The sequence below is a fragment of the Pinus tabuliformis genome, chromosome 9, assembly GCF_031772625.1.
Source record: "Pinus tabuliformis cultivar Carrire ecotype Pingquan chromosome 9, CPIR1, whole genome shotgun sequence".
Taxonomy (NCBI): Eukaryota; Viridiplantae; Streptophyta; class Pinopsida; order Pinales; family Pinaceae; genus Pinus; species Pinus tabuliformis.
The window spans coordinates 406,103,424-406,130,448 of NC_142307.1; the positions used below are offsets into that span (position 1 = coordinate 406,103,424).

Sequence of the window (27,025 nt, forward strand, 5' to 3'; positions counted from 1 at the left end):
AAGAGCTAAAAGAAGAAGTAGGCCTTTACTTTTGAATTGATGAGTAAAAATTGCATAAACATTAGAGGAAAGAAAAAGCTAAAACAAGAAGCAGATTTTAATGCCCTGTTCATTAAAAAAGGTGCAGAAATATATAATTATAAATTATAATTAACGAGGTGTAAAAATAAACTTTGTTTTTTAATATATATTTTTAAATAATTAATTTAAAATTTTATTGCCCCATAGCAGTTCTATATTTCAATAAGAGGGATAAGAGGGATATGTTGTCATATAAAGTTACATTAAAAAAAAATATATATTTTACACTAACAAATAAAAAATACAATAACAAAAAAATAAATGTTGGCCTAAATAAAATCCTCTAGTTTAATTTTAAATTAATTTTATATAGAGACTTAAATTAATTTGAAGTTAAAGAAAAATTACTATTTAATATACTATAAATATATTATCTCTTCATTACTCCTAATATGGAGTTGACAAATGACATGTAAACATAATATTATTTATATTACATGATGTGTAACTAGCTATATGTTTAGTTGATATGTAATATTTTAAAATAAGAGAAAAATAAAATAATTTAAGTTAAAAAAATGCTTATATATATTGGGTAAAAGAGAGAATTCTTAATCCATTATTATGTGCTTTGTAATTCAAGACATAGGAAAAATTTGTAATTCCTTCAACATATAACATTTAAAAAAATTAATTAAAAAATTAATTATAGAGAGATAATCCTATAAATATATGTTTTCTACTTTTGAATATAAGAAATCATGTATTGACATTGTAATCGAAGGGTGTGAATCATAATAAAACATTTGAATGTCAACTATGTATATATTAAATAAAACAAGTTAGAATGAAAATTTCTTATAGTTAAAACATGTGGGTTTCTCAAAAATGACATAAATCCATCTTAACTCTTGATCTACCAAGAGCAGAGATGATCAAATTTGCAAACCTTTTCTCAAGTTTTAACCATTTTAAGAGATTTGATCCCTCTCCGTCCTTGGAAGATTCAAACTCAAGATGAATCTATACTGATTTTAAAAGATAAATTTGGTTATTGTTTTGAATTTCATTTTTTTTAAAGCTTATAAATTTATAAAATTTAAAATAGTTTGTTTTGTTATTTTTAAATTTTTTTGTGATAAATGTATATGAAGATTTATTGTGAAAACTTTATTCACAGAAAAAATAATATTTTACTAAAAATGTTAAACACAATGTACTAAATCAAGTTTTAACTTATTGTCTTTTCATTCATTATATCAATTAAATATAATTTTATTCTCATTTAAAAAATAAAAAAATAAAAGATAAAAATATAGTGAGTCAATAATATTAACTTATTTCCTTTTTATTATGGAGTATTTTTTTCCTCATCTAACAAATAAAACAATAAAAATAAAAATAATAAACTAATAATGGATTTACTGGATACATGATGCTTAGAATTTGACCTATCTTATTCCTATATCCATCTGATGGTGAAATGTGATACATTTACATATGGAATGTGCATTATATGCTTACATTCCTGGCCAAAAAGGTATGTTATCCCATATATCCTTGTACTGCTGAAGAAAGTAGAGTTCTGATTAAATTTGAATTTCCCTCACATCCTTGCAGGGTAAGGAAAGATCTTATCCTTTGTATTCTGGCAATTTGCGAGATAAAGTCATATCTTATCCTTGAGCAGAAAAGGAATCTCGTCCGAATTTGGATTTCCCTCACATCCTTGCAGGGTAAGGAAATATTTTATCCTTTGTATTCTGTGAGATAGAAAAGGTGTTGTCTTTAGCCTAAACAGAAAAATCCATCGAAAAAGTTTCCAAAAAATCTTTTTAAAAACAATTTTATAAGGAAATATTTTATCCTTGAACAGAAAAGGAATTTTAGCCTTTGCATTATTGGCCCAAGATGTTGAGCAGAAAAAGAACCTTAGCCTTTGCATTATTGGCCGGAGGTGACTAACCTTGCTGTGTCTCTGTCATTCTACATATACGAGAAACTGAAAGTAAGAAGACAATCCACAATAAATGGAGGATGTTAGGGCTTGTATCATGGTAAGGTATTAGGGGAAAGAAAAATGGCCTCTGCAACTCCCACATGCAAAACCACCTTTTGTGTGACCGGAGCAACAGGGTTCGTGGCCTCCTCGCTGGTCAAGCTCTTACTCCAACGGGGTCACACTGTCCACGCTACTGTGCGTGACCCAGGTAATTCCATTCTTCTCTTTTTATTTAAAAAGAAAATAGTATATTATAGTCTTATGGTGTAGTCTTTTACTGTTACAAAAATAAAATAAATAAATAAATATTGAAAATAATATATTATATGACATTATAAATGTGGTTTAAGTGGTTAAATTTAGTTTTGATCTTATTTTTTTTGGTCTAATCTTAGTACCAATAGAATAAATAAATATTATACAGTTTTATAAATGTGGTCCAATAATTAAGTGGCCAAATTTGGTGTTGGTATTACAGATCTTCTGGTCCAATTTTCGCACCACTAGAATAAATAAATATTATAAACAAGAATAAGAATTATTTGTGCTAAATGTGATCTGCTCATTCAACTTGTGCTGACGACCAAATGAATCCACATAAGTTTTTCTATATAATTTTTGCCGAAAATTCTTCAATAAAAAAAATAAGAATATTGTACAATAGCCAAAACTCGACATAAGTTTTCCTATGTAATTTTCGCAGAAGATTCTTCAATAAAAAAGAATAAGAATATTGTACGGTGACGACGCAGGGAACGTAGCGAAGGTGCGGCATCTCCTGGACATTCCGGGCGCTGGGGAGAGGCTCAAAATCTTCAGTGCGGATCTGGTGGAAGAAGGCAGTTTCGATGCTGCCATAGACCGTTGTGATGGCGTTTTCCATGTGGCCAGTCCCGTCAACTTCAACCCCAACGATCCCGAGGTAACTAACAAGTCGTCCCTTCAAATATTTCTCCCAAACGGTATTAAGGGTCATAATATTTAGAAACATAACACTGCTGCTTCGATCCGCAGCGTGACGTGATGAAGCCAGCAATCAACGGAACGCTGAATGTTCTGAGGGCTTGCTCAAAGGCCAAAACTGTAAAGCGCGATGTGCTCACATCGTCTGCGTGCACGGCTTCCATAAACGAGTCAGAGGAGCAGAATCAGTGCATTGACGAAACTTGCTGGACAGACGTGGATTTTCTCCGCCCTAAGAAGCCTCTTGCATGGGTAAATATCCGCGATGTGCTCACATCGTCTGCGTGCACGGCTTCCATAAACGAGTCAGAGGAGCAGAATCAGTGCATTGACGAAACTTGCTGGACAGACGTGGATTTTCTCCGCCCTAAGAAGCCTCTTGCATGGGTAAATATATAATTATTAGTATAGATTCATCTTAATTAGGGATTATATTATTCCGGAAAGATTGTGTGTTTAATGATGCAGGCATATCCGGTTTCGAAGACGCTTGCAGAGCGAGCAGCACTGCAATATGGAGAGGAGCAGGGGTTGGATGTGGTGACGATCAACCCTGTGCTGGTGGCTGGGTCTGCCATTAACCCCAACGTTCCACAGACGGTCGAGGTGGCCCTTTCCCTCCTCACCCGCACTCCCCGAGACATGGAGGCTTTCAAAGTTATTCAGATGGTCTGGGGCTTCGCTTCCTTGGTCCATGTGGACGACGTCTGCAGTGCCCAGATTTTCTTGATGGACAACCCCTCTGCAGTGGGCCGTTACATCTGCTGTTCCGTTAACTCCCCTATTCCACAGCTCGCGCAGTACTTGTCCACACGTTATCCGCAATATAATGTCCCCACGCAGTGAGTACCAGTCTCAAGTATCAGTCTCAAGTGATTCACCCTTTTCCCTTTGGATTTTGGATTTGGATTTTCTCAAGTATCAGTCTCAAGTGATTCACCTGATTCCATTATAACGAACAAGTTTTTCATACTAGTATCCTTATATTTAATGAATATTTGTGTGTATACATCCAGGTTCGAGGATGTGCCACCCATCCAAAAAGCAAACCTTTCGTCGAAGAAATTGGTGGATAGCGGTTTCTCTTTTAAATTTGGGATCGATGAAATCTTCGATGATTCTGTGGACTTTGGGATCGATGAAATCTTCGATGATTCTGTGGACTACGTGAAGACGAAGGTACAGCTTACTTAATTAATATAATCAAACAGAATGGGGTGTTTGCAAATTGGCCATAGGAATAACTAGCATTTGCACCAGACGATGCAAAGGAAACGCCGTAAGTATTTCCAATGACATTTGCATATTTGTTAGGATTTTACACAAGTTTGTGCCAAAGCAATTTCCAAGGCTTATGACAACCGTTTTGTATCTTACTAATACACTTGGATTTCAATTCATAAAAATCTAACTTCTTGATTTGAGATAATCATCAGAACTTAGTTGGTTTGCATGAAATCTAGTCTTCTACCAAATACAAATATTGGTAGATAAGAGGGCATATGACCTATCCTTGTTAATGGGAGGATACTCAAATATACAGCCATGTCCGTTGTGACCCTTATGGATCTTTCTTTTGTTTTCCTCTGTGTATATTGTCTTCAGCAAATACAGATATTGGTAGATAAGAGGGCATATGACCTATCCTTGTTAATGGTAGGATACTCAAATATACAGCCATGTCCGTTGTGACCCTTATGAATCTTTCTTTTGTTTTATTCTGTGTATATAGTCTTCAGAAAACACAGATATTGGTAGATAAGAGGGCATATGACCTATCCTTGTTAATGGGAGGATACTCAAATATTCAGCGATGTCCGTTGTGACCCTTATGGATCTTTCTTTTGTTTTCTTCTGTGTATATAATCGACACTCTCATGGAGCATGAGCATTTTGAATTGTATTGAGTAAACATTTTAAGGTGCACTTATTTCAAGACCTGGGAGATGATGGGGAGTTTTGAACTCGATATGGTCATCATTAGGCCCTCTCTACATGTTCTCCTCTGTGACAACTTTTTCAATCAATTGAAACCAAGCAAAATAGATTGCAAGCCAGAAGCATCTTTAATCCTATCTTGTAGTCTGAAATACGTTATAGAATGTGTTCCCCTTTGCCATTCATTTATCTCAATATTTAAATTACACATCATGATTTATCAAATTGAAAATCATGCTGAACAATGCAAGCTATAAAATTCATCCCATTCATATGTAGTACATAACAAAATCACCTTTGGAAGCAAGATAATTACAACTTGATGCCACATCATATTCTTCAAGACCTATTTTTCGTGTACAGGAAGTGGATCATTAATCCAGATAATTAAACCCTGCCTGAGGCACCTTACTAAACATATATCATATCTATAGTGGGCACACTGCGCCAACGTCCAACTTCTGACTATGGGACATCTTATTGTATCACATTCAAACATTACTTCTTTGTCTGGATTACAATAATATATACCCATGATATGTATCTCTATACTGCAGAATCCAGATAAAGGTGTCGATCAAGATATACCGTGGTGTTTGGAGCTTTGTGAGACTCTAGAACACTTGGGCCCTTGCTCTGTTTTGGTTGTTATCTCAGAAGTCATGTTTCCCACATATCGACAAATAGAAATTAGACAAAAGTTGATAACAAGCATTGAGGACCAGAGCATGCTCTTCATCTGAATTTATGGATAACTAGTACCTGTATTCTTTCAGATGTTGCCTTAGACCAATTTTTCGCTGGGTGCCCTCCTCTGCATCCTGGCGAGTTACTTGTGATTCAACTATCGCAGTGTCCAGTGAAGGCTACCTGATTAACCAAAGGTAAGACGAATATCAAAGTCATCCATATGAGAAGCAAATTTTAGGAAACAAAAAGGCCCTTCCGTAATCATTGAAGGACTACAAAATATCTACCATCAATGAAAGACAGGGCAAGTTTTTGCAATTCAACCAAATGCCCACAAATCTCAGTTTTAGGACCGTTATTCTCAAACGGAAGGTCCGTTTAGGGACCATGTAAAGAGAAGGCAGTTTAAAAGTTTACGAGAAAGCTATATTGGTATCTTTCATCTCCCTTGATGATCTTCGGGTCTTCTATGAATGAGTCTGATCTGTGAGATCCTCTGCCAGAAAGTGTGCTTGAGCCTTTACTGGAACTAATGCCATGATCTAATGTTTCTCTGCTAGTAGAGATGCCATTGTATAACCTTCTGAGTTTGCTGGTCTCTTTTAACCCTTTGGATGGAGGTTTCATGGAATTATTTTTGGGTTGCTGCTTCTTTAAAGACTTGATCTTTCTGGGGTTGCATTTGGTTCGAGTTCCACCACTTTCCTCTTGATTTGATCTCTCACATAAATATGACTTTGAGCTTCTGTAGACAGCAACAAAATCTTCAAAACTCCATAACTATTAATAATAGTTTAGAGAGGCCTTTGTAGCCTTCTCATTGCTTCGTTTAAGCCATTTGATAGTAGCTTCATTTGTGCTTCTGCAAATCACCTAAATTTAATGACTCGCTCAATGTTTATTAATTTTCCTGGAAAGGCATTTGGAACCTAAACAAAGTAATATATGTGATTTTGGAAGCTTTATGGTTGGCAAACCAAATTGGCCAATTGGACTTCCTACTTCTACTAATTTTTTCAGCTAGAATACATGCCCGATAATCCACGCTTTGTTTATCCCTCAGCATCTGCAACTACTGTTGGTTATAGAACGATGGTCTGAGTATTATGAAATATATGAGAAAATAAATTGCACTGAATAATGAATTTGGTTTTACAGGGCGATTAAATACTCATTCTATCCATAATAAAATGGGCCTCAGTTAAAATCTTAGCAAATGACTCATACAGAGGACTCTGAGTCCTCATCACAGCCCACCTCTCCATGAAATCCATGGACCATTCACAGTTTCGCATAAGAAAAACCCCTGCATTGATTCCCAACTAACTCCTTTTCTTATAAACATTTTGCTCCCATCCATGGACTATTAAATTGTAGTCCTTGTACTTGTCCAATGGGTGCTCAAATTCCATGTCCATGATCACAACATCTGAGTCCATCCGCCATATCCACTCAGCTTCAGGGTGAGCCACCATGGCTGCCCTAATCAAAGGAATTTTGGCCCAGAACGTGAACATTTTCTGATTAAGGAGGATTTGGGTTTACAGGGCGATTAAATACTCATTCTATCCATGATAAACTGGGCCTCTCTCTAGTATCTTTATGGAGTTATTTATGCTAAATAGTAGCTAAAATCTAATCTAAAATGAACAGATTCCATCATTTACTACTACAGAGAGAAATTTTATGAATCGAAATGAATTGGACTATAAATCTATTAATCGAATTGAATTGGACTAACAGCTACAGATTGATGCTGAGGCCTCCGAAATCCGTAAATCCTGACCACCTGATCATCTGCAAAATCCAGAGATCTCTCCATACCATTCCAACAATCTTATGCCTTGTATATGGGGTTATGGTTCCCACTGCAGGGTTGACACCCAGTGAAGTGAGTCACAAATGGCCTCCTCTCTAAAAGCCCAGCCCAAATTTCCTTCAAATAATTCTCTTGCTTCTTTGCATACAGTCTGGCACTTTTCTCAGCATATCTACGCCTCAGCTCTGCATGTTTGGCATCCATGGCATCATATATCTTACATTCTCAAAATTCCCAACAATGTCCAACCAATAAAACTGAAAAAAATAGTCATTCTCAATATAAATCATGCTAGTCTATTTCTTCTTCTCTTTGATCATAAGATAAATGCTGGTCATCTCTTCTTCTCTTTGATCATAAGATAAATACGTGCAAACTAGTCATCAGATTTATTTAGAGCTCTGTCAGGTAGCACATTAGTTAAAATCTTAGCAAAGGACTCATACAGAGGACTCTGAGGTCCCATCACAGCCCACCTCTCCATGAAATCCATGGACCATTCACAGTTTCGCATAATAAAAACCCCTGCATTGATATCCAACCAACTCCTTTTCTTATAAACATTTTGCTCCCATCCATGGACTATTAAATTGTAGTCCTTGTACTTGTCCAATGGGTGCTCAAATTCCATGTCTGTGATCACAGCATGCTAAAAAGTAGCTAAAATCTAATCTAAAATGAATAGATGCCATAGTTTACTACTACAGAGAGGAATTTTATGAATCGAAATGAATTGGACTATAAATCTATTAATCGAATTGAATCGGACTAACAGCTACAAATTGATGTTGAGGCCTCCGAAATCCATAAATCCTGAGCACCTTATCAACTGCAAAATCTAGAGACCTCTCCATACCATTCCAACAATCTTCTGCCTTGTATATGGGGTTATGGTTCCCACTATAGGGCTGACACCTAGTGAAGTGAGTCACAAATGGCCTCCTCTCTAAAAGCCCAGCCCAAATTTCCTTCAAATAACGCACTCGCTTCTCTGCATACAGTCTGGCACTTTTCTCAGCGTATCTACGCCTCAGCTCTAGATGTTTGGCATCCATGGCATCATATATCTTACATTCTCCAAATTCCCAACAATGTCCAACCAATAAAACTGGAAAAAATAGTCATTCTCAATATAAATCATGCTGGTCCATTTCTTCTTCTCTTTGATCATAAGATAAATAAGTGCAGACCTGTCATCAGATTTAGTTAGAGCTCTGTCAGGCAACACATCAGTTAAAATCTTAGCAAAGGACTCATACAGAGGACTCTGAGGCCCCATCACAGCCCACCTCTCCATGAAATCCATGGACCATTCACAGTTTCGCATAAGAAAAACCCCTGCATTGATATCCAACCAGCTCCTTTTCTTATAAACATTTTGCTCCCATCCATGGACTATTAAATTGTAGTCCTTGTACTTGTCCAATGGGTGCTCAAATTCCATGTCTGTGATCACAACATCGGAGTCCATCCACCATATCCACTCAGCTTCAGGGTGAGCCACCATGGCTGCCCTAATCAAAGGAATTTTGGCCCAGAACGTGAACATTTTCTGATTAACGAGGATTTGGTTTTACAGGGCGATTAAATACTCATTCTATCCATAATAAAATGGGCCTCTCTCTAGTATCTTTATGGAGTTCTTTATGCTAAAAAGTAGCTAAAATCTAATCTAAAATGCATCCTGGAGAGTTACTTGTGATTCAACTGTCGCAGTGTCTAGTGAAGGCTACCTGATTAACCAAAGGTAAAACGATTATCAAAGTCATCCATATGAGAAGCAAATTTTAGGAAACAAAAAGGCCCTTCCGTAATCATTGAAGGACTACAAAATATCTACCATCAATGAAAAACAGGGCAAGTTTTTGCAATTCAACCAAATGCCCACAAATCTCAGTTTCAGGACCGTTATTCTCAAACGGAAGGTCCTTTTAGGGACCATGTAAAGAGAAGGCAGTGTAAAAGTTTACGAGAAAGCTATATTGGTATCTTTCATCTCCCTTGATGATCTTCGGGTCTTCTCTGAATGAGTCTGATCTGTGAGATCCTCTGCCAGAAAGTGTGCTTGAGCCTTTACTGGAACTAATGCCATGATCTGATGTTTCTCTGCTAGTAGAGATGCCATTGTATAACCTTCTGAGTTTGCTGGTCTCTTTTAACCCTTTGGATGGAGGTTTCATGGAATTATTTTTGGGTTGTTGCTTCTTTAAAGACTTGATCTTTTTGGGGTTGCATTTGGTTCGAGTTCCACCACTTTCCTCTTGATTTGATCTCTCACATAACTATGACTTTGAGCTTCTGTAGACAGCAACAAAATCTTCAAAACTCCATAACTATTGATAATAGTTTAGAGAGGCCTTTGTAGCCTTCTCATTGCTTCGTTTAAGCCATTTGATAGTAGCTTCATTTGTGCTTCTACAAATCACCTAAATTTAATGACTCGCTCAATGTTTATTAATTTTCCTGGAAAGGTATTTGGAACCTAAACAAAGTAATACATGTGATTTTGGAAGCTTTATGGTTGGCAAACCAAATTGGCCAATTGGACTTCCTACTTCTATTAATTTTTTCAGCTAGAATACATGCCCGATAATCCACGCTTTGTTTATCCCTCAGCATCTGCAACTACTATTGGTTACAGAACGACGGTCTGAGTATTATGAAATATATGAGAAAATAAATTGCACTGAATAATGAATTTGGTTTTACAGGGTGATTAAATACTCATTCTATCCATAACAAAATGGGCCTCAGTTAAAATCTTAGCAAATGACTCATACAGAGGACTCTGAGTCCCCATCACAGCCCACCTCTCCATGAAATCCATGGACCATTCACAGTTTCGCACAAGAAAAACCCCTGCATTGATTCCCAACTAACTCCTTTTCTTATAAACATTTTGCTCCCATCCATGGACTATTAAATTGTAATCCTTGTACTTGTCCAATGGGTGCTCAAATTCCATGTCCATGATCACAACATCTGAGTCCATCCGCCATATCCACTCAGCTTCAGGGTGAGCCACCATGGCTTCCCTAATCAAAGGAATTTTGGCCCAGAACGTGAACATTTTCTGATTAAGGAGGATTTGGTTTTACAGGGCGATTAAATACTCATTCTATCCATGATAAACTGGGCCTCTCTCTAGTATCTTTATGGAGTTATTTATGCTAAATAGTAGCTAAAATCTAATCTAAAATGAATAGATGCCATCATTTACTACTACAGAGAGAAATTTTATGAATCGAAATGGATTGGACTATAAATCTATTAATCGAATTGAATTGGACTAACAGCTACAGATTGATGCCGAGGCCTCCGAAATACATAAATCCTGACCACCTGATCATCTGCAAAATCCAGAGATCTCTCCACACCATTCCAACAATCTTATGCCTTGTATATGGGGTTATGGTTCCCACTGCAGGGTTGACACCCAGTGAAGTGAGTCACAAATGGCCTCCTCTCTAAAAGCCCAGCCCAAATTTCCTTCAAATAATGCTCTTGCTTCTCTGCATACAGTCTGGCACTTTTCTCAGCATATTTGCGCCTCAGCTCTGTATGTTTGGCATCCATGGCATCATATATCTTACATTCTCAAAAATCCCAACAATGTCCAACCAATAAAACTGAAAAAAATAGTCATTCTCAATATAAATCATGTTGGTCCATTTCTTCTTCTCTTTGATCATAAGATAAATGCTGGTCATTTCTTCTTCTCTTTGATCATAAGATAAATGCTGGTCATTTCTTCTTCTCTTTGATCATAAGATAAATAAGTGCAGACTAGTCATCAGATTTAGTTAGAGCTCCGTCAGGCAGCACATCAGTTAAAATCTTAGTAAAGGACTCATGGCCTCCTCTCTAAAAGCCCAGCCCAAATTTCCTTCAAATAACGGACTCACTTCTCTGCATACTGTCTGGCATTTTTCTCAGCATATCTACACCTCAGCTCTAGATGTTTGGCATCCATGGCATCATATATCTTACATTCTCAAAATTCCCAACAATGTCCAACCAATAAAACTAAAAAAAATAGTCATTATCAATATAAATCATGCTGGTCCATTTCTTCTTCTCTTTGATCATAAGATAAATGCTGGTCCATTTCTTCTTCTCTTTGATCATAAGATAAATAAGTGCAGACCTGTCATCAGATTTAGTTAGAGCTCTGTCAGGCAGCACATCAGTTAAAATCTTAGCAAAGGACTCATACAGAGGACTCTGAGGCCCCATCACAACCCACCTCTCCATGAAATCCATGGACCATTCACAGTTTCGCATAAGAAAAACCCCCGCATTGATATCCAACCAGCTCCTTTTCTTATAAACATTTTGTTCCCATCCATGGACTATTAAATTGTAGTCCTTGTACTTGTCCAATGGGTGGTCAAATTCCATGTCTGTGATCACAGCATTGGAGTCCATCCACCATATCCACTCAGCTTCAGGGTGAGCCACCATGGCTGCCCTAATCAAAGGAATTTTGGCCCAGAACATGAACATTTTCTGATTAATGAGGATTTGGTTTTGCAGGGCGATTAAATACTCATTCTATCCATAATAAAATGGGCCTCTCTCTAGTAACTTTATGGAGTTATTTATGCTAAAAAGTAGCTAAAATCTAATCTAAAATGAATAGATGCCATAGTTTACTACTACAGAGAGGAATTTTATGAATCGAAATGAATTGGACTATAAATCTATTAATCGAATTGAATCGGACTAACAGCTACAGATTGATGTTGAGGCCTCCGAAATCCATAAATCCTGAGCACCTTATCAACTGCAAAATCTAGAGATCTCTCCATACCATTCCAACAATCTTCTGCCTTGTATATGGGGTTATGGTTCCCACTGTAGGGCTGACACCCAGTGAAGTGAGTCACAAATGGCCTCCTCTCTAAAAGCCCAGCCCACATTTCCTTCAAATAACGCACTCGCTTCTCTGCATACAGTCTGGCACTTTTCTCAGCATATCTACGCCTGAGCTCTAGATGTTTGGCATCCATGGCATCATATATCTTACATTCTCGAAATTCCCAACAATGTCCAACCAATAAAACTGAAAAAAATAGTCATTCTCAATATAAATCATGCTGGTCCATTTCTTCTTCTCTTTGATCATAAGATAAATGCTGGTCCATTTCTTCTTCTCTTTGATCATAAGATAAACGCTGGTCCATTTCTTCTTCTCTTTGATCATAAGATAAACGCTGGTCCATTTCTTTTTCTCTTTGATCATAAGATAAATAAGTGCAGACCTGTCATCAGATTTAGTTAAAGCCCTGTCAGGCAGCACATCAGTTAAAATCTTAGCAAAGGACTCATACAGAGGACAATGAGGAACCATCACAGCCCACCTCTCCATGAAATCCATGGACCATTCACAGTTTCGCATAAGAAAAACCCTTGCATTGATATCCAACCAGCTCCTTTTCTTATAAACATTTTGCTCCCATCCATGGACTATTAAATTGTAGTCCTTGTACTTGTCCAATGGGTGCTCAAATTCCATGTCTGTGATCACAGCATCGGAGTCCATCCACCATATCCACTCAACTTCAGGGTGAGCCACCATGGCTGCCCTAATCAAAGGAATTTTGGCCCAGAACGTGAACATTTTCTGATTAATGAGGATTTGGTTTTGCAGGGCGATTAAATACTCATTCTATCCATAATAAAATGGGCCTCTCTCTAGTATCTTTATGGAGTTATTTATGCTAAAAAGTAGCTAAAATCTAATCTAAAATGAATAGATGCCATAGTTTACTACTACAGAGAGGAATTTTATGAATCGAAATGAATTGGACTATAGGTCTATTAATCGAATTGAATCGGACTAACAGCTACAGATTGATGTTAAGGCCTCCGAAATCCATAAATGCTGAGCACCTTATCAACTGCAAACCCTTACCATTCCAACAATATTCTGCCTTGCATATGGGGTTATGGTTCCCACTGTAGGGCTGACACCCAATGAAGTGAGTCAGAAATGGCCTCCTCTCTAAAAGCCCAGCCCAAATTTCCTTCAAATAATGCTCTCGCTTCTCTGCATACATATTACAGTCTAGCACTTTTCTCAGCATATCTGCGCCTCCGCTCTGGATGTTTGGCATGCATGGCATCATATATCTTACTTACATTCTCAAAATTCCCAACGATGTCCAACCAATAATACTGAAAAAAATAGCCAGTCTCAATATAAATCATGCTGGTCCATTTCTTTTTCTCTTTGATCATAAGATAAATAAGTGCAGAGTAGCCATCAGATTCAGTTAGAGCTCTGTCAGGCAGCACATTAGTTAAAATCTTAGCAAAGGACTCATATAGAGGACTCTGAGGGCCCATCACAACCCACCTCTCCATGAAATCCATGGACCATTCACAGTTTCGCTTAAGAAAAACCCCTGCATTGATTCCCAACTAGCTCCTCTTCTTATAAACATTTTTCTCCCATCCATGGACTATTAAATTGTAGTCCTTGTACTTGTCCAATGGGTGCTCAAATTCCATGTCTGTGCTCACAGCATCTGAGTCCATCCACCATATCCACTCAGCTTCAGGGTGAGCCACCATGGCTGCCCTAATCAAAGGAATTTTGGCCCAGAAAGTGAACATTTTCTGATTAAGGAGGATTGTGTTGTAAAACATGTCCAAGCCATGGATTCTGCAGTAATCCTGCTTTTTCTTGAATCACCTCAGAAGCAGATGATCCCCAATTGGGTTCTTGCAGGGATAAGGCTGTGAGCCTGTCAATACCAAGATACGAGGCCTCCCTCCTTCTGTATAGTTCTTTATATGAGGACGGGCCTACAACCATTTTTGTCTCTTGAGGTCCCAGTTTTTTACTGTGCTCCCCACAGTGTAACTAAAGTCAGAATCAACATAGAAATTATCAGAACTTTCCTCTCACTCATCCATTGACCGATACAAGGATTCCTGTTCATTCTCATTTATTTCATGTTCATTGCTCTGAAACACCGCGCAAAAACTACTCCGGTGGCTCAGCAAAATAAGAGAACCTAGGTCGCACTGTTGAAGGGAGGAGCGAAACAGAGGGAACTTGACCGATACCAGGATTCCCTCTCTCTAGCATCTTTATGGAGTTATTTATGCTAAAAAGTAGCTAAAATCTAATCTAAAATGAATAGATGCCATAGTTTACTACTACAGAGAGGAATTTTATGAATCGAAATGAATTGGACTATAGGTCTATTAATCGAATTGAATCAGACTAACAGCTACAGATTGATGTTAAGGCCTCCGAAATCCATAAATGCTGAGCACCTTATCAACTGCAAACCCTTACCATTCCAACAATATTCTGCCTTGCATATGGGGTTATGGTTCCCACTGTAGGGCTGACACCCAGTGAAGTGAGTCAGAAATGGCCTCCTCTCTAAAAGCCCAGCCCAAATTTCCTTCAAATAATGCTCTCGCTTCTCTGCATACATATTACAGTCTGGCACTTTTCTCAGCATATCTGCGCCTCCGCTCTGGATGTTTGGCATGCATGGCATCATATATCTTACTTACATTCTCAAAATTCCCAACAATGTCCAACCAATAATACTGAAAAAAATAGCTAGTCTCAATATAAATCATGCTGGTCCATTTCTTTTTCTCTTTGATCATAAGATAAGTAAGTGCAGAGTAGCCATCAGATTCAGTTAGAGCTCTGTCAGGCAGCACATTAGTTAAAATCTTAGCAAAGGACTCATACAGAGGACTCTGAGGGCCCATCACAGCCCACCTCTCCATGAAATCCATGGACCATTCACAGTTTCGCTTAAGAAAAACCCCTGCATTGATTCCCAACTAGCTCCTCTTCTTATAAACATTTTTCTCCCATCCATGGACTATTAAATTGTAGTCCTTGTACTTGTCCAATGGGTGCACAAATTCCATGTCTGTGCTCACAGCATCTGAGTCCATCCACCATATCCACTCAGCTTCAGGGTGAGCCACCATGGCTGCCCTAATCAAAGGAATTTTGGCCCAGAAAGTGAACATTTTCTGATTAAGGAGGATTGTGTTGTAAAACATGTCCAAGCCATGGATTCTGCAGTAATCCTGCTTTTTCTTGAATCACCTCAGAAGCAGATGATCCCCAATTGGGTTCTTGCAGGGATAAGGTTGTGAGCCTGTCAATACCAAGATACTAGGCCTCCCTCCTTCTGTATAGTTCTTTATATGAGGACGGGCCTGCAACCATTTTTGTCTCTTGAGGTCCCAGTTTTTTACTGTGCTCCCCACAGTGTAACTAAAATCAGAATCAACATAGAAATTATCAGAACTTTCCTCCCACTCATCCATTGACCGATACAAGGATTCCTGTTCATTCTCATTTATTTCATGTTCATTGCTCTAAAACACCGCGCAAAAACTACTCCGGTGGCTCAGCAAAATAAGAGAACCTAGGTTGCACTGTTGAAGGGAGGAGCGAAACAAAGGGAACTTGATCGATACCAGGATTCCTGTTCATTCTCATTTATTTCATGTTCCTTGCTCTAAAACACCGTGCAAAAACTACTCCGGTGGCTCAGCAAAATAAGAGAACCTAGGTCGCACTGTTGAAGGGAGGAGCGAAACAGAGGGCAACTACGGTTCAACCCCCAGCCCCTCCGCTTCGCTAACCCTTGGAATAGCCAGCGACATATATTAAGTTTCGAGGGTTCGCTGCAACTGTTATTTTTTTAGTTATAACTCTATTTTTGATCGACGGTCTCAAATAGTTTAATCGTCTAACATCAGATCGGATGGATGATAGCAAGACAGGTAAGACAAGAGGGCAATTGATTTCAGAGGGAACGCCTTACGGCGTAATTATGAGTATCTTTGGTGCCATAGATTGAAATCACAGAGAGGAAGCTCTTACTATTGTGAAGTCTTTGACCGTAGTTTGTTAAACTATGGTTTAATAGTTGAAGTGTCTCGGTTTAAATTTTCTAAAGAAATTGGATAATGAATTTAACCATGTTAAAAAATGGTGGTGTTTCATATATATATGTGCGTTTAGTTTTTTTAACTGTAATTTAATATTGAATTGCGCTTAAGTAATTTATATTAAATTTGAAAACGATTAGTTACTCACCGTAAGAATTTGGAATTTGGTGACGCTCATTAAAAGCCGAGAGTGAATAATGATTGTGAAGAGAGGTGCTAGATAACTTATTGTGAGAACGATAGGGGCCATTTTACATTTAAAATATAGTGAAATAATAATTTAAAGTAATAAATTAAAAATAGTAATAATAAAAAAATTAATTTCGGTTATAATTAAAATATTTTAATTTTATACAGAGATACAAAGTAATTTGAAGTAAAAAAAAATATTTTTTAATAGGAAAAAGAAATGTAATTTTTTCACTACTTAATATGGAGATGAGTAAAAATAATAATTTATTTTTTACTATGAAGAAGAAACGTAATTTCTTGACAACTTAACATGGAGATAATAAGAAATAGTATTATGATATTATATGATGTGTAATTCATCCTACCCTCAGTGATATTTAAAATAAAGATATATTAATAACAAAAATATATTTCAATGTCCATATTAAATAACATAATTTTATATATACTTTATTAAAAAATAAAGTAATTAAAATTAAAAATTTCCTTATATTTTCTTAATGCTTAATTAATTTTATTTCTAATATGGAGTTGATATATAAAGTTTAAAAAAATATCAATAACAAATAAAAGTTTAACATAGGTTATAAATAAAATATTTCAATATACATGTTGAAGATTTTTTGTAACATATATGAATTTCAAGAATGTTCTAAACATATGTATATCAAAAGATCAAAATTCAGCAGTAAGATACGAAACCCCATTGTAGTACTGCTACAGTATAACCCAATTATTCACATTTAGAAGAAATTATGCGCAAGATCAGGCGACCAGACTAACTTCATATAAATATAATTAATTCGGTTCGGTGAATGGAAATACAATAACGAGTACTGAGATAAACCTCAAACTAGTACGCCCTTAGGGTTTAAATTCATTTTTACATACAGAACCCTAACGTGATTAACCACACAAAAGTCCGTTAAAAGTTCTTTATAGTTATAGTGCATCGGAAACGGACCAGTACATTCAACCAAAAACGCAGATTGTCATGAGAGACCATGACAAGACATGCAACTCCTTCATTCACGAATAAAAAGAAAACTGAATTTTTTAAGTCTTATGATAGAGTCTAGCTCCAACTTGAAATGCCGAGGTCACAATGTAAGAGTTTGGTTACTTAAAAGCAACTGCTAGAGTATTGCATACCTGCAAGCCAACAACAGGTAAGATTAGGCTGGCCTGTAGGGTTAAAACCGGCGGATCATCTCTAATAACCTAGATAACAAAAGATATAGAAATAGGTTTACCTGAGATAGAAGCACGCTTTCGATAAAGTCGCCCACCTGCAAAGGAAATGAGAGCTCTGTGTTAGCAACCAGAAGGCCAATCCAGGAGGAGCGTAAACCTTAGAATGGGTATGAAACAAGGGAAACCAATCAAATATTCATCGGATGTTAACAACTTACCAAAGGTAGATGAGATGGGGGTCTGTCCACTTCGTCCATCCTTGGAATCGTTCCAGTGATCTCTGTACATCGGCAAAAACCAAACCCTCATTTCTTTCCTATTTATAATCAATTATTCCCAAGCAGTGAACCTTGAGGAAACAAGACTTTCGAGATAGTATAGAAAGAGTTACCTTGCTGGGTATGACGGACAAACCCCCCTGCCCTTAATCCTAGCAGAGCGCCATTAGCAGAGCTTCGCCAAAAGCCACAACCGAAAACCTTGCAGAGCAGCGCGAAGCCAGAGTAAGCCTAAAACAATGACGATAGCCAACGCTGGTGCCAACAAGTGGTTAGGGTAATTCGCAAACCCATCCCAGTCGTTGGATCGAGGACTCTAGAACGAAGGTGGAGATCACAACGGATGGCGAGCGCACAACTCGGTCCAGGCCCTCGACATGTACAAGAACCGCGTGGCTGCACAGACATGGCCAACACAGCATGACCCTGTGTAAATCCATGTGCACGTAGATCTGCCGTGGTGGTAACCTTTAATTACATTCAATGATAAGTACTAGCAATTGTCCCAAAAGGTACAAAGAGAGGTCGATAGGATTATTAAAAGCAAGAAACCTCTACAGATAGTCAAGCATATACAAAGCTCGCAGTGACCAAGGCAATAACTACCATGAGCATCCCGTACCAGCAGATTTCATACTAAAACAACAAAACCAAAACCAAACCATTCATATCAATATATTAAGTTTAAAACGTGTTCATACTAAAAGCTCAATAGCTTATTGGCAACACACTTTATTTTTTTAAATAAAAAATAAAGTACACTGTTTTACATGATAAATGAAAAGCGGAGAAATTTGTGATTTGCAAATATTAAAACAAACCACTTACATTGCTGGTTGACACTATGACTAAAACATTAAGTAATTGTAATATGCTTTTCCGCATTGTAATTTAATGTTTTAAAAAAACCACCATCTATTTCTATCTTCAACTTGTAAACTCATTAATTATTTCTAAAATTGTTGTCCACTTATACCATATATAAAACCACCTTAATTAATAATGATAACCCCTCAAGTGAAGGTCAGATCAACAATGGTTAATTTCAAATAAGAAAAAACATTATTTACTTAAACCATGAGTGTTGAAAAAGCATTATTTAAATAGATTATATAAACATTAACCATTCCGCAATATCAACATTATTTACTTGGATTATGTCAACATTTACCATTGCGTGTATTTCGAATTAAAAGACATTATTTTTTATTTATTTTATAGGTAAACATAGAAATAGAAATCCAGAAGGTAACCATAACCAGATGGAAAAAAGGTAGGCCCCGTAATTGTATAGTGCGATTAGAAAGTCAAATTATAATATTCTTAAACCAATACTTATTGTATTCATATGTGATGTTTAATAAAATACAATTAATTTTGTGATCTATAACTGATCCCACAACAAAATAAATTGTGAATAAGAATTTCAATCAAGGGAACGATCATGGATGATTTTATTATTAACAGTGCAGGAAACCATAACTTTATGAATTGGATAAAACAGTATACAATGTCAATTATATCCTTTTAATGATCTCTTTTTCACAATCATCAACAAATTACCCTCAAAAAGTCCAGAAAATGATTTACCTGTTGAAACCCCACAACTGAGAATACAGACTTTGTTAAGAGGAGCCTCTGGATTAATTTGGGCAACACAACCGACATGCACAACTGTATACTGGCTGAAAGTGGATGTGCCAAGGAAGTGGTAAATGGGTTTCCCATTGATTGAAAACCTCGACTTCCCGTCATTTATCATAACCCCCCTGTCAGTGTTAATTCTTAGAAGATCACACATGTTGCTTTCGCCTGACTTGCAGTGTCTGCATTCTCCACATTCTCCAGTGAATTCTTAGAAGATCACACATGTTGCTTTTGTCTGACTTGCAGTGTCTGCATTCTCCACATTCTCCAGTAAATAAGGGAAGCACACTGTCACCCTCCTTGAGGTCAGTCACCCCTTCTCCAACACTCTCAACAACTCTGTGTCAAGCAACAGACCTATAGTTAGTGACCAATGAATCACAAGAAAATTACTGTCCCTTTTCCCTTTTGAAATTCTACATGATGCCTGCTAGTATGACTAATTAATTTCTTTGAAATCCTACATGCCTGCTAGTATGACTAATTAATTTCTTTGAAATCCTGAATGCCTGCTAGTATGACTAATTAACTTTTTTGAAATCCCACACGCCTACTAATATGACTAACTAATTTTTTTGAATACATAGAACTCATGGGAAAGAGCAGAGTGCATACCCAACTGCTTCATGTCCCAAAATGCGGGGAAAGAGAGGAGTTTGGCCCTGCAACCAAAGCAGTATCAGTATCAGTCATTCCATTTCACTGTTAAAAGCAATATTTGTATGTGTTATACAGTACAGTGCAGTTGGAGATGTGTAATTAATATCCTTCCTTCAAATTTTCTTGATGTTTAATGATAATTATTCATAGCATATGTTTGCTTCCCAGAAACTTGATGTTTAATGATAATTATTCATAGCATACCTTTGCTTCCCAGAAATAAAGGTTTGTATGACACAAGGCAGTATAATGCACTTTGATTCTCGCTTCCATTGCCTGTGGAGGAGCCACTTCCACTTCTTCAATCTTAAGAGGCTCCCTTGCACCCCATGCAACAGCAGCTGCGACAAAAGTACAAATCAAAATATATCAGATTTCAAGAAGCATAAATTTCACACATACACTTTGCATAAATCCAGCTTAGCCCTGAAAATCAATTTTTCCATGAAATGATATACATGAAATAAAAAGAATGTGGCCATGACTCCTTGCACTGAACTGAAGTAGTTACCTTTGCATTTGATAACCTGGCCTGCAGTACAGCTCGCCATTTTCCTTTCTACCCAAACAAACAAACTTACTTTTGCCTTTCACGTTGGTGTTGCAGGAGGCAGAGATGGATCCTTAATTTATATTCTACTTCCTTTGAAATTGCCTTGAGTGAATGATGTTGAATTGCTTGTTGATGTAGAATCATTTTTGATATCTTGACACAGGGTTTGATATCTTGAAAATCTTCTCCACAAAGTTTGGGATTGCCTATAAATGCCTCTCTGAATTTACTCAAGCTACTGGGGACTGTTCTAGACAGTTGATTGTTTGATAGATTTAGGAAAATAAATGTAAGGTTGGCTAAAGATGCAGGGACTTTCCCCTTGAGTTGATTGCTAGATAGATCAAGGTATCTGAGGTTTTGGAGATCACCCATTTGCATAGGTATTTCACCAGAAATATCATTTCCTTTCAAGTTAAGCTCTGTAAGCTGTTTCAGAGACCCAATACTCGACGAAATGTTACCAGAAAGTAAATTTACTTGCAAACCCAATACATCAAGATTATGTAACCCATAAAGCGCATCTGGTATACTTCCTGAAAATTTATTATTGCTAGCATTGAAAACAGATAAAAGCCCTACCTTGGCAATCTCAGATGGAAGCTTGCCTGAAAATCTATTACAGTCAATTTGTAGGTTAGATAAGTTTCTAGCATTGCCGATATCTTTAGAAATGCTTCCTTCAAAGCTGTTAGAACTGAGATGTGGCAGCGAAACTCTTGGCAATCCCCATTCCAAAATAAAAAATATTAGTTTTTTACCTCAATCATTTCTATTCCAAAATATTTCAAAATTCAAAATAAACCCTGCAAATAAAAATGCAAACAAATTAGCCTACCTAGAAGTATGTTCTCTTTTGCATTGCATTTATGCTAAAAGGAAATGAAATGCAAAAAAACAAGGTGATATTGCATATGAAAATAAATGGATAAAAAACAGGGTGACTAGAGAACTTAACTAGTGAAACAGTTGAAAATGGTTCTATCGAAGCCGCGCCTCTGCTCCAGCTCGCCATTTTCTTTTACTTGCATCATAATGTGTGCTCAAGTTGGAGATTGAATTATCAGCGCCATGTTTCAAGCCTTTTGATCTTCGTTGGACAGACACAAATCGGAGGTATGCTCTAATCCATAAGGATGGTTGATTGGATTGTCATCGATCCGTGTCGCATATGAATGAAAATGATGAGGCTTCATTGGGTCGAAAAAGATTTGATCTTGAATGCGAGATGCCAGCGAAATGATCGGTCAGAGGTGCGTGCAGATCAATGTATACCCATTGCCAGAAGAATTTTGTCATCTGTGTTCCTTGAAATGAATTATTGTTCAAACATGAAATTGGTATCTGAAATCCATAAAGAGTTTAATGACTGTTGTTTTGAATACTTGACAAACCTCCAAGAAATGGATTTGTTCTCTAATTTGGGAACTTGACGAATCTTCAATTTGAATAACTTTATGAATCTTCAAACACATGACTTCTCCTCCAGTTTGAAGATGCTTCCAAATGCTTTCACAATGAAATTTAATTTAATATATGGCAAGTCTATGTATAATGAAATTTCATAATTTTCATGATTCCATATTTTTGAAAATGAAATTTAATTTGATATAGAACGAATCTATCCATAATGGAATTTGGATGTGGACAAATATCTAACTGGTTTGGATGAAATGGTAAAATATTTTGAAGAAAAAGAGTTGTTTTATTAACACAATTCAAGATCTATGCACAGTAGTTGTACTCCACTTTGCAGATGATTCAAATTTTTTGATAATGGTATCTAACTTGATACAGTATAATGGAATTTAATGTGCCACTTTGCATATGCATCCACATATTTTTTGAAGATGGAATTTAATTTGATATGGGGCACGTCTATGTGCAATGGAATTCAATGCAATTTTTTACAAATTGACCATGGAGTTGCATAAAGAGAAGGATAGAAAATAGGGGCAAGTGGGTGGAAACCCTACTCACTGTTTGGATGTTTGGAGTCGTAGGAAAATACAAAGAGGGACATATGGATGAAAATCTCTACTATTGCTGCTAAATCTTTGAGACATGATTTCTTATAGTGATCCAGGGATGCGCTAGGTTGGATTGTGTTGAACCCTTCAGGTGGTTGAAGGGATAACCTTTAAGATGGAATGTGCTGAACACTTGAGGCAGTTGGAGAAATTTGAAGGCTCTGGCTGCTACAAACTGGAGATGGTTGAAGGGATAACCTTTAAAATGGAATGTGCTAAACACTTGAGGCAGTTGGAGAAAGTTGAAGGCTCTGGCTGCCCCAAACTGGAGAAGCAGTAATGTATTGGGAGAGCATACGAGTCATATGTGGTATAAAATGAATTGCATCCTACAATACTGTAGTGTCCATTACTATGTATTTCATTTTGCCAACACTAATTGTTCAGCACAATCTCTCCATGTGAAAACGAAGTACTATTTAATTTAAATTTTATTTATTCACCCATGTTGATGATGATCTTTTCATTATACTCCTAGTGTTTTATGATGGTTGATTTTGAGAGAATGTCAATCTTTTTACTTCGGTCCTACTTCTAATTTAATAGTTATGGACAATGAAAGATGGGCCACCATGCGCTGTTTTGATAGTATAGACAGACTGTTTTCATACGGTTTGGTTATGGATAATGAGAGATGTGCTGTCACAAATTGTTCTCATGGTAGATACTGTCTATTTGCAAATATCCACCATTTTCATTGTATAGTTTGACATTTCAAGCCCAAAGTTGTTATATAAATGCATTTCCAGACTAAAACACCAAAAATTAACATTGAAAAACAATTGCAATCTAGCAACGTTATACTAGTTACAAAAAAAAAGGAAGGGAACTGGGAAGCCAGTAAACAATAGAAGCCATATTTTGGTTTTTTTATCCAAGTTGAAAGATATTGTATGAAATCATGACACAAATGGTTCTTTTTGTCTTCGGCTCGTCCACATAGTTAACCAGGTATCCCAAGGAGTTGCAAATTTGTATTTTCAAGATTCATTTGTCCTTTACAAATTTCTCTTATCCATCACTATTTATAATTTTCTAAAAAAAACTCCTGGGAGTTGAAAGTAAGGGCTTCTGTATTTCCAAATATTAAAGTTTTCAATTTTAAATTATTAATGGTTTCCTTCCATATAAAATTATAATGATAGTGATCTCTGAACATCCTTCTTGATCAAGTCATGTTAAGGTTACCTTTATGATATTTATTATTGTTCAGTGTGATAGATCCTTGTAATGTGTTCGGAACTCTATCCTTGGGGAATGGAACATGAACTCTGTAAGGGCCATTTCAACGTTAGTGGGTTACTCTCATATTTCTGTATCTTATTTGCTCTTCAACTAAAAATATGGTTCCAATATATGAAGTTGAAGCTCCTGGATTTAAATTTTCAAAATATGATTCCAACTTCCAAGAAATGAAATTGAAGCTCCTAGAATACAATTTTCTTTGGAGCCCAACTGTATGCTATTATCACTGGAATAACATTTGCACATAATTTTTTTCCAACATGTTGTATTTGCCTTTTTGCATAAGAAAATGGAAAGAAATATATGCGTGTATTTTTAAGTCAAAATTAAAATAACCATAAACAACACCATGAAACTTCTTGTAAATTACAAATACAACTGTTCAACTCGGTAGAAAAAACCAATTGTAGAGGGATATTGTTTCCACCCAGATGTAGAAATCCCAAAGACTCACCCCAAGTTCAAGGCGAAGATGTGATAAGGGAAAACTCTCCCCAAAACAACAACAATGTGAAAACCAAATCCAAAATAAATGAGCATCAGAATATTTCATTACAACGAAATAGATCCCAATTATGTCTCTGTAAAAGAAGGGCATCAATTCATAAAGTAATCAATCAATCCCTTGCAGTACTTAGCCATCGGCAAGGAAAGAGAAATGTTGTTCCTATACAATGAAAAAAAGCCCCCTGAATCCCAAAATATTGTGATATCCATCACCACTTGAAATGAACTGCAATGAATCCCAGTAGAGAAATCTGTATCATATGAAATGACTTGCAATTAATCCCAGAAAATTGTGATATCCATTGTCATATCTTTCATGAGGGAAATGTGTATTGTCATATGAAATAAATTGCAGTGAATCCCACAATATTGTGATGTTCATTATCATCTATGTCGTTTTGCCAATGCTACTTGTCTGGTTGAGCACAATCTCTTTTTGTTAATTCACTTTATTTTTCATTCATTCATCCATGGTGAAGATGATCCATGTTAATCTTTTTACTTCTGTAGTGCTAATTTTATATTATAGTTATGGGTAACGAGAGATGAGCCACCATATATTGTTTTCATAGTATGGACGGACTGTTTTCATAATATTGAGTGTTCTTATAATGACGCTGATACTCTTAGAATTTGTCTTCCAGGAAGAGGAGGTTGAAGTGTAGACTTTAGAGTTAGGCTTCTCTCCATCCTCGTCTTTCTCAGTAATAAAAAATTTCAAAATTTACATTAAAATTATAAAATACTTGTAATGTTATTGAGGCGCCCCAATTTGAAGCAGTGGATCTAGACTGTAAGAATCTGCAGGAACAGTGCTGCCGCGCCACCTGACAGAAGATAAGTTTGTAATGCCAGGTGATAGACATGTGTTCATGAAGTTAATCTGTTCTAATCAATAGCACCGAAGATAACATGCAGAGAAGGATTTGATCTGATAGATGAAATAAAAGCTTTGTTGGAGAACAGATGCAGAGGAATCGTCTCTTCTGCTGATGTTCTCATATTGGTTACTCATGCTGCAGATGCACTGGTAAGCTGTCAATATCAAACATCTTCCCAAAAAACAATGAATTTAGATGCAAAGGCAATATTTACAACTGAATATTGTAATATCAGTAAGGGAATCTTGATTACCTAGTACCAACTGGATGAAGGGATGACATAGTAAGTATTCCAAGTCCAACATTCTCCGTTGGCTTTGTACTAAATGCATTTGAAACTGTTGGTTTCAACCCCACAGATTTAGTGACAATGCTAGGTAAGCTTCCTTGAGAATCAGCAGATCCATGACGCTGTTGCATCCGCACATGAAAGTATACACTCTATCAAAACCTGCAACCTTGACGCCTGCCTCATGAAAATTGACCTCTCCAGGGCTTTTGACTGCGTTGACTGGGAACTATTGTGGATGATTCTGTACAAAATTGGCATGGGATCTTTATTGATAAATTGGATTAAAGCTTACATTAAGACGGCCTCTCTAGCACTGAATTCTTCCAAATATCAAGAGGACTTAGACAAGGCTGCGCTTTGTCTCCTCTTCTATTTCTCATCACAATTGATGGTCTGTCCAAAAAATTAACAAATGCTCGAGATCGTGGACAAATCACTGGCTGCAGAAATGGAAACAGGGTATCCCTTTCACATTTAATGTTTGCAGAAGCTCTCTTCACAATAGGCCAATCATATCCTTCAGAATGGCGGGTGATCTTCAATATAATTACAGATTTTGGAACCGCATCAGGCCTTCTTGTGAACTGGTCAAAGTCTTTATTTATCTCGAGTGATCCTGAAGCCACAGAGATAATGGAGATTGCTAACATCTTTGGGGTTAAATCCTCACAAATGGACGAGGGCTTCACCTCCTTGGGCTTTTTTCTAAAGCCTAACGGATACAAAATCAAAGACTGGGACTAGTTGGAAAAATCAGAAAACGACTCTGTATGTGGTGTCACTGGTGGATATCCCTGGGGGCGTATTATTCTGGTAAAATATGTTCTGCATAGCATCCCTATATACTGGATGCACATTGTCAATTTACCTCAAGGAGTTCTGCACAAGCTTAATACAATAATCACAGGTTTCATATGGGCCGGCACACAACAAGCTCGAAAATTCCATCTAGTCAGTTTGGACATTATAAACTGCTCGATCAAACAGGGTGGATGGGGGAGCTATTGGGGACTGTTCCAGACAGTTGATTGTTTGATAGATTTAGGAAACTAAACGTAAGGTTGGCTAAAGATGCAGGGACTTTCCCCTTGAGTTGATTGCTGGATAGATCAAGGTATTTGAGGTTTTGGAGATCACCCATTTGCATAGTTATTTCACCAGAAA

General features: G+C 36.8%; 1 protein-coding gene and 5 pseudogenes across 2 annotated transcripts; 1 reads left to right on the top strand and 5 right to left on the bottom strand.

Moving 5' to 3' along the window:
• The first annotated feature begins 2,027 nt into the window (after window positions 1-2,027).
• Window positions 2,028-4,195, top strand: LOC149148874 (putative anthocyanidin reductase). Of its 2 annotated transcripts, XM_089440826.1 has the most exons (5): window positions 2,028-2,231; window positions 2,776-2,945; window positions 3,038-3,373; window positions 3,455-3,828; window positions 4,003-4,195. In XM_089440826.1, the coding sequence occupies exons 1-5, from the start codon at window positions 2,102-2,104 to the stop codon at window positions 4,178-4,180; spliced, it is 1,188 nt and encodes a 395-aa protein (XP_089296952.1). In that variant the 5' UTR covers window positions 2,028-2,101; the 3' UTR covers window positions 4,181-4,195. The 2 variants fall into 2 exon arrangements, with proteins under 2 accessions (XP_089296952.1, XP_089296953.1); XM_089440827.1 differs by lacking the exon at window positions 4,003-4,195 and having other exon boundaries at window positions 3,455-3,832.
• A 3,188-nt stretch (window positions 4,196-7,383) lies between these two features.
• On the bottom strand, window positions 7,384-9,000 carry LOC149148875 (galactomannan galactosyltransferase 1-like; annotated as a pseudogene).
• Window positions 9,001-10,823: 1,823 nt separating this feature from the next.
• Window positions 10,824-12,082, bottom strand: LOC149148876 (galactomannan galactosyltransferase 1-like; annotated as a pseudogene).
• LOC149148877 (galactomannan galactosyltransferase 1-like) lies at window positions 11,968-13,199 on the bottom strand (annotated as a pseudogene).
• On the bottom strand, window positions 12,992-14,513 carry LOC149148878 (galactomannan galactosyltransferase 1 pseudogene; annotated as a pseudogene).
• A 177-nt stretch (window positions 14,514-14,690) lies between these two features.
• On the bottom strand, window positions 14,691-16,259 carry LOC149148879 (galactomannan galactosyltransferase 1 pseudogene; annotated as a pseudogene).
• Window positions 16,260-27,025: the final 10,766 nt, after the last annotated feature.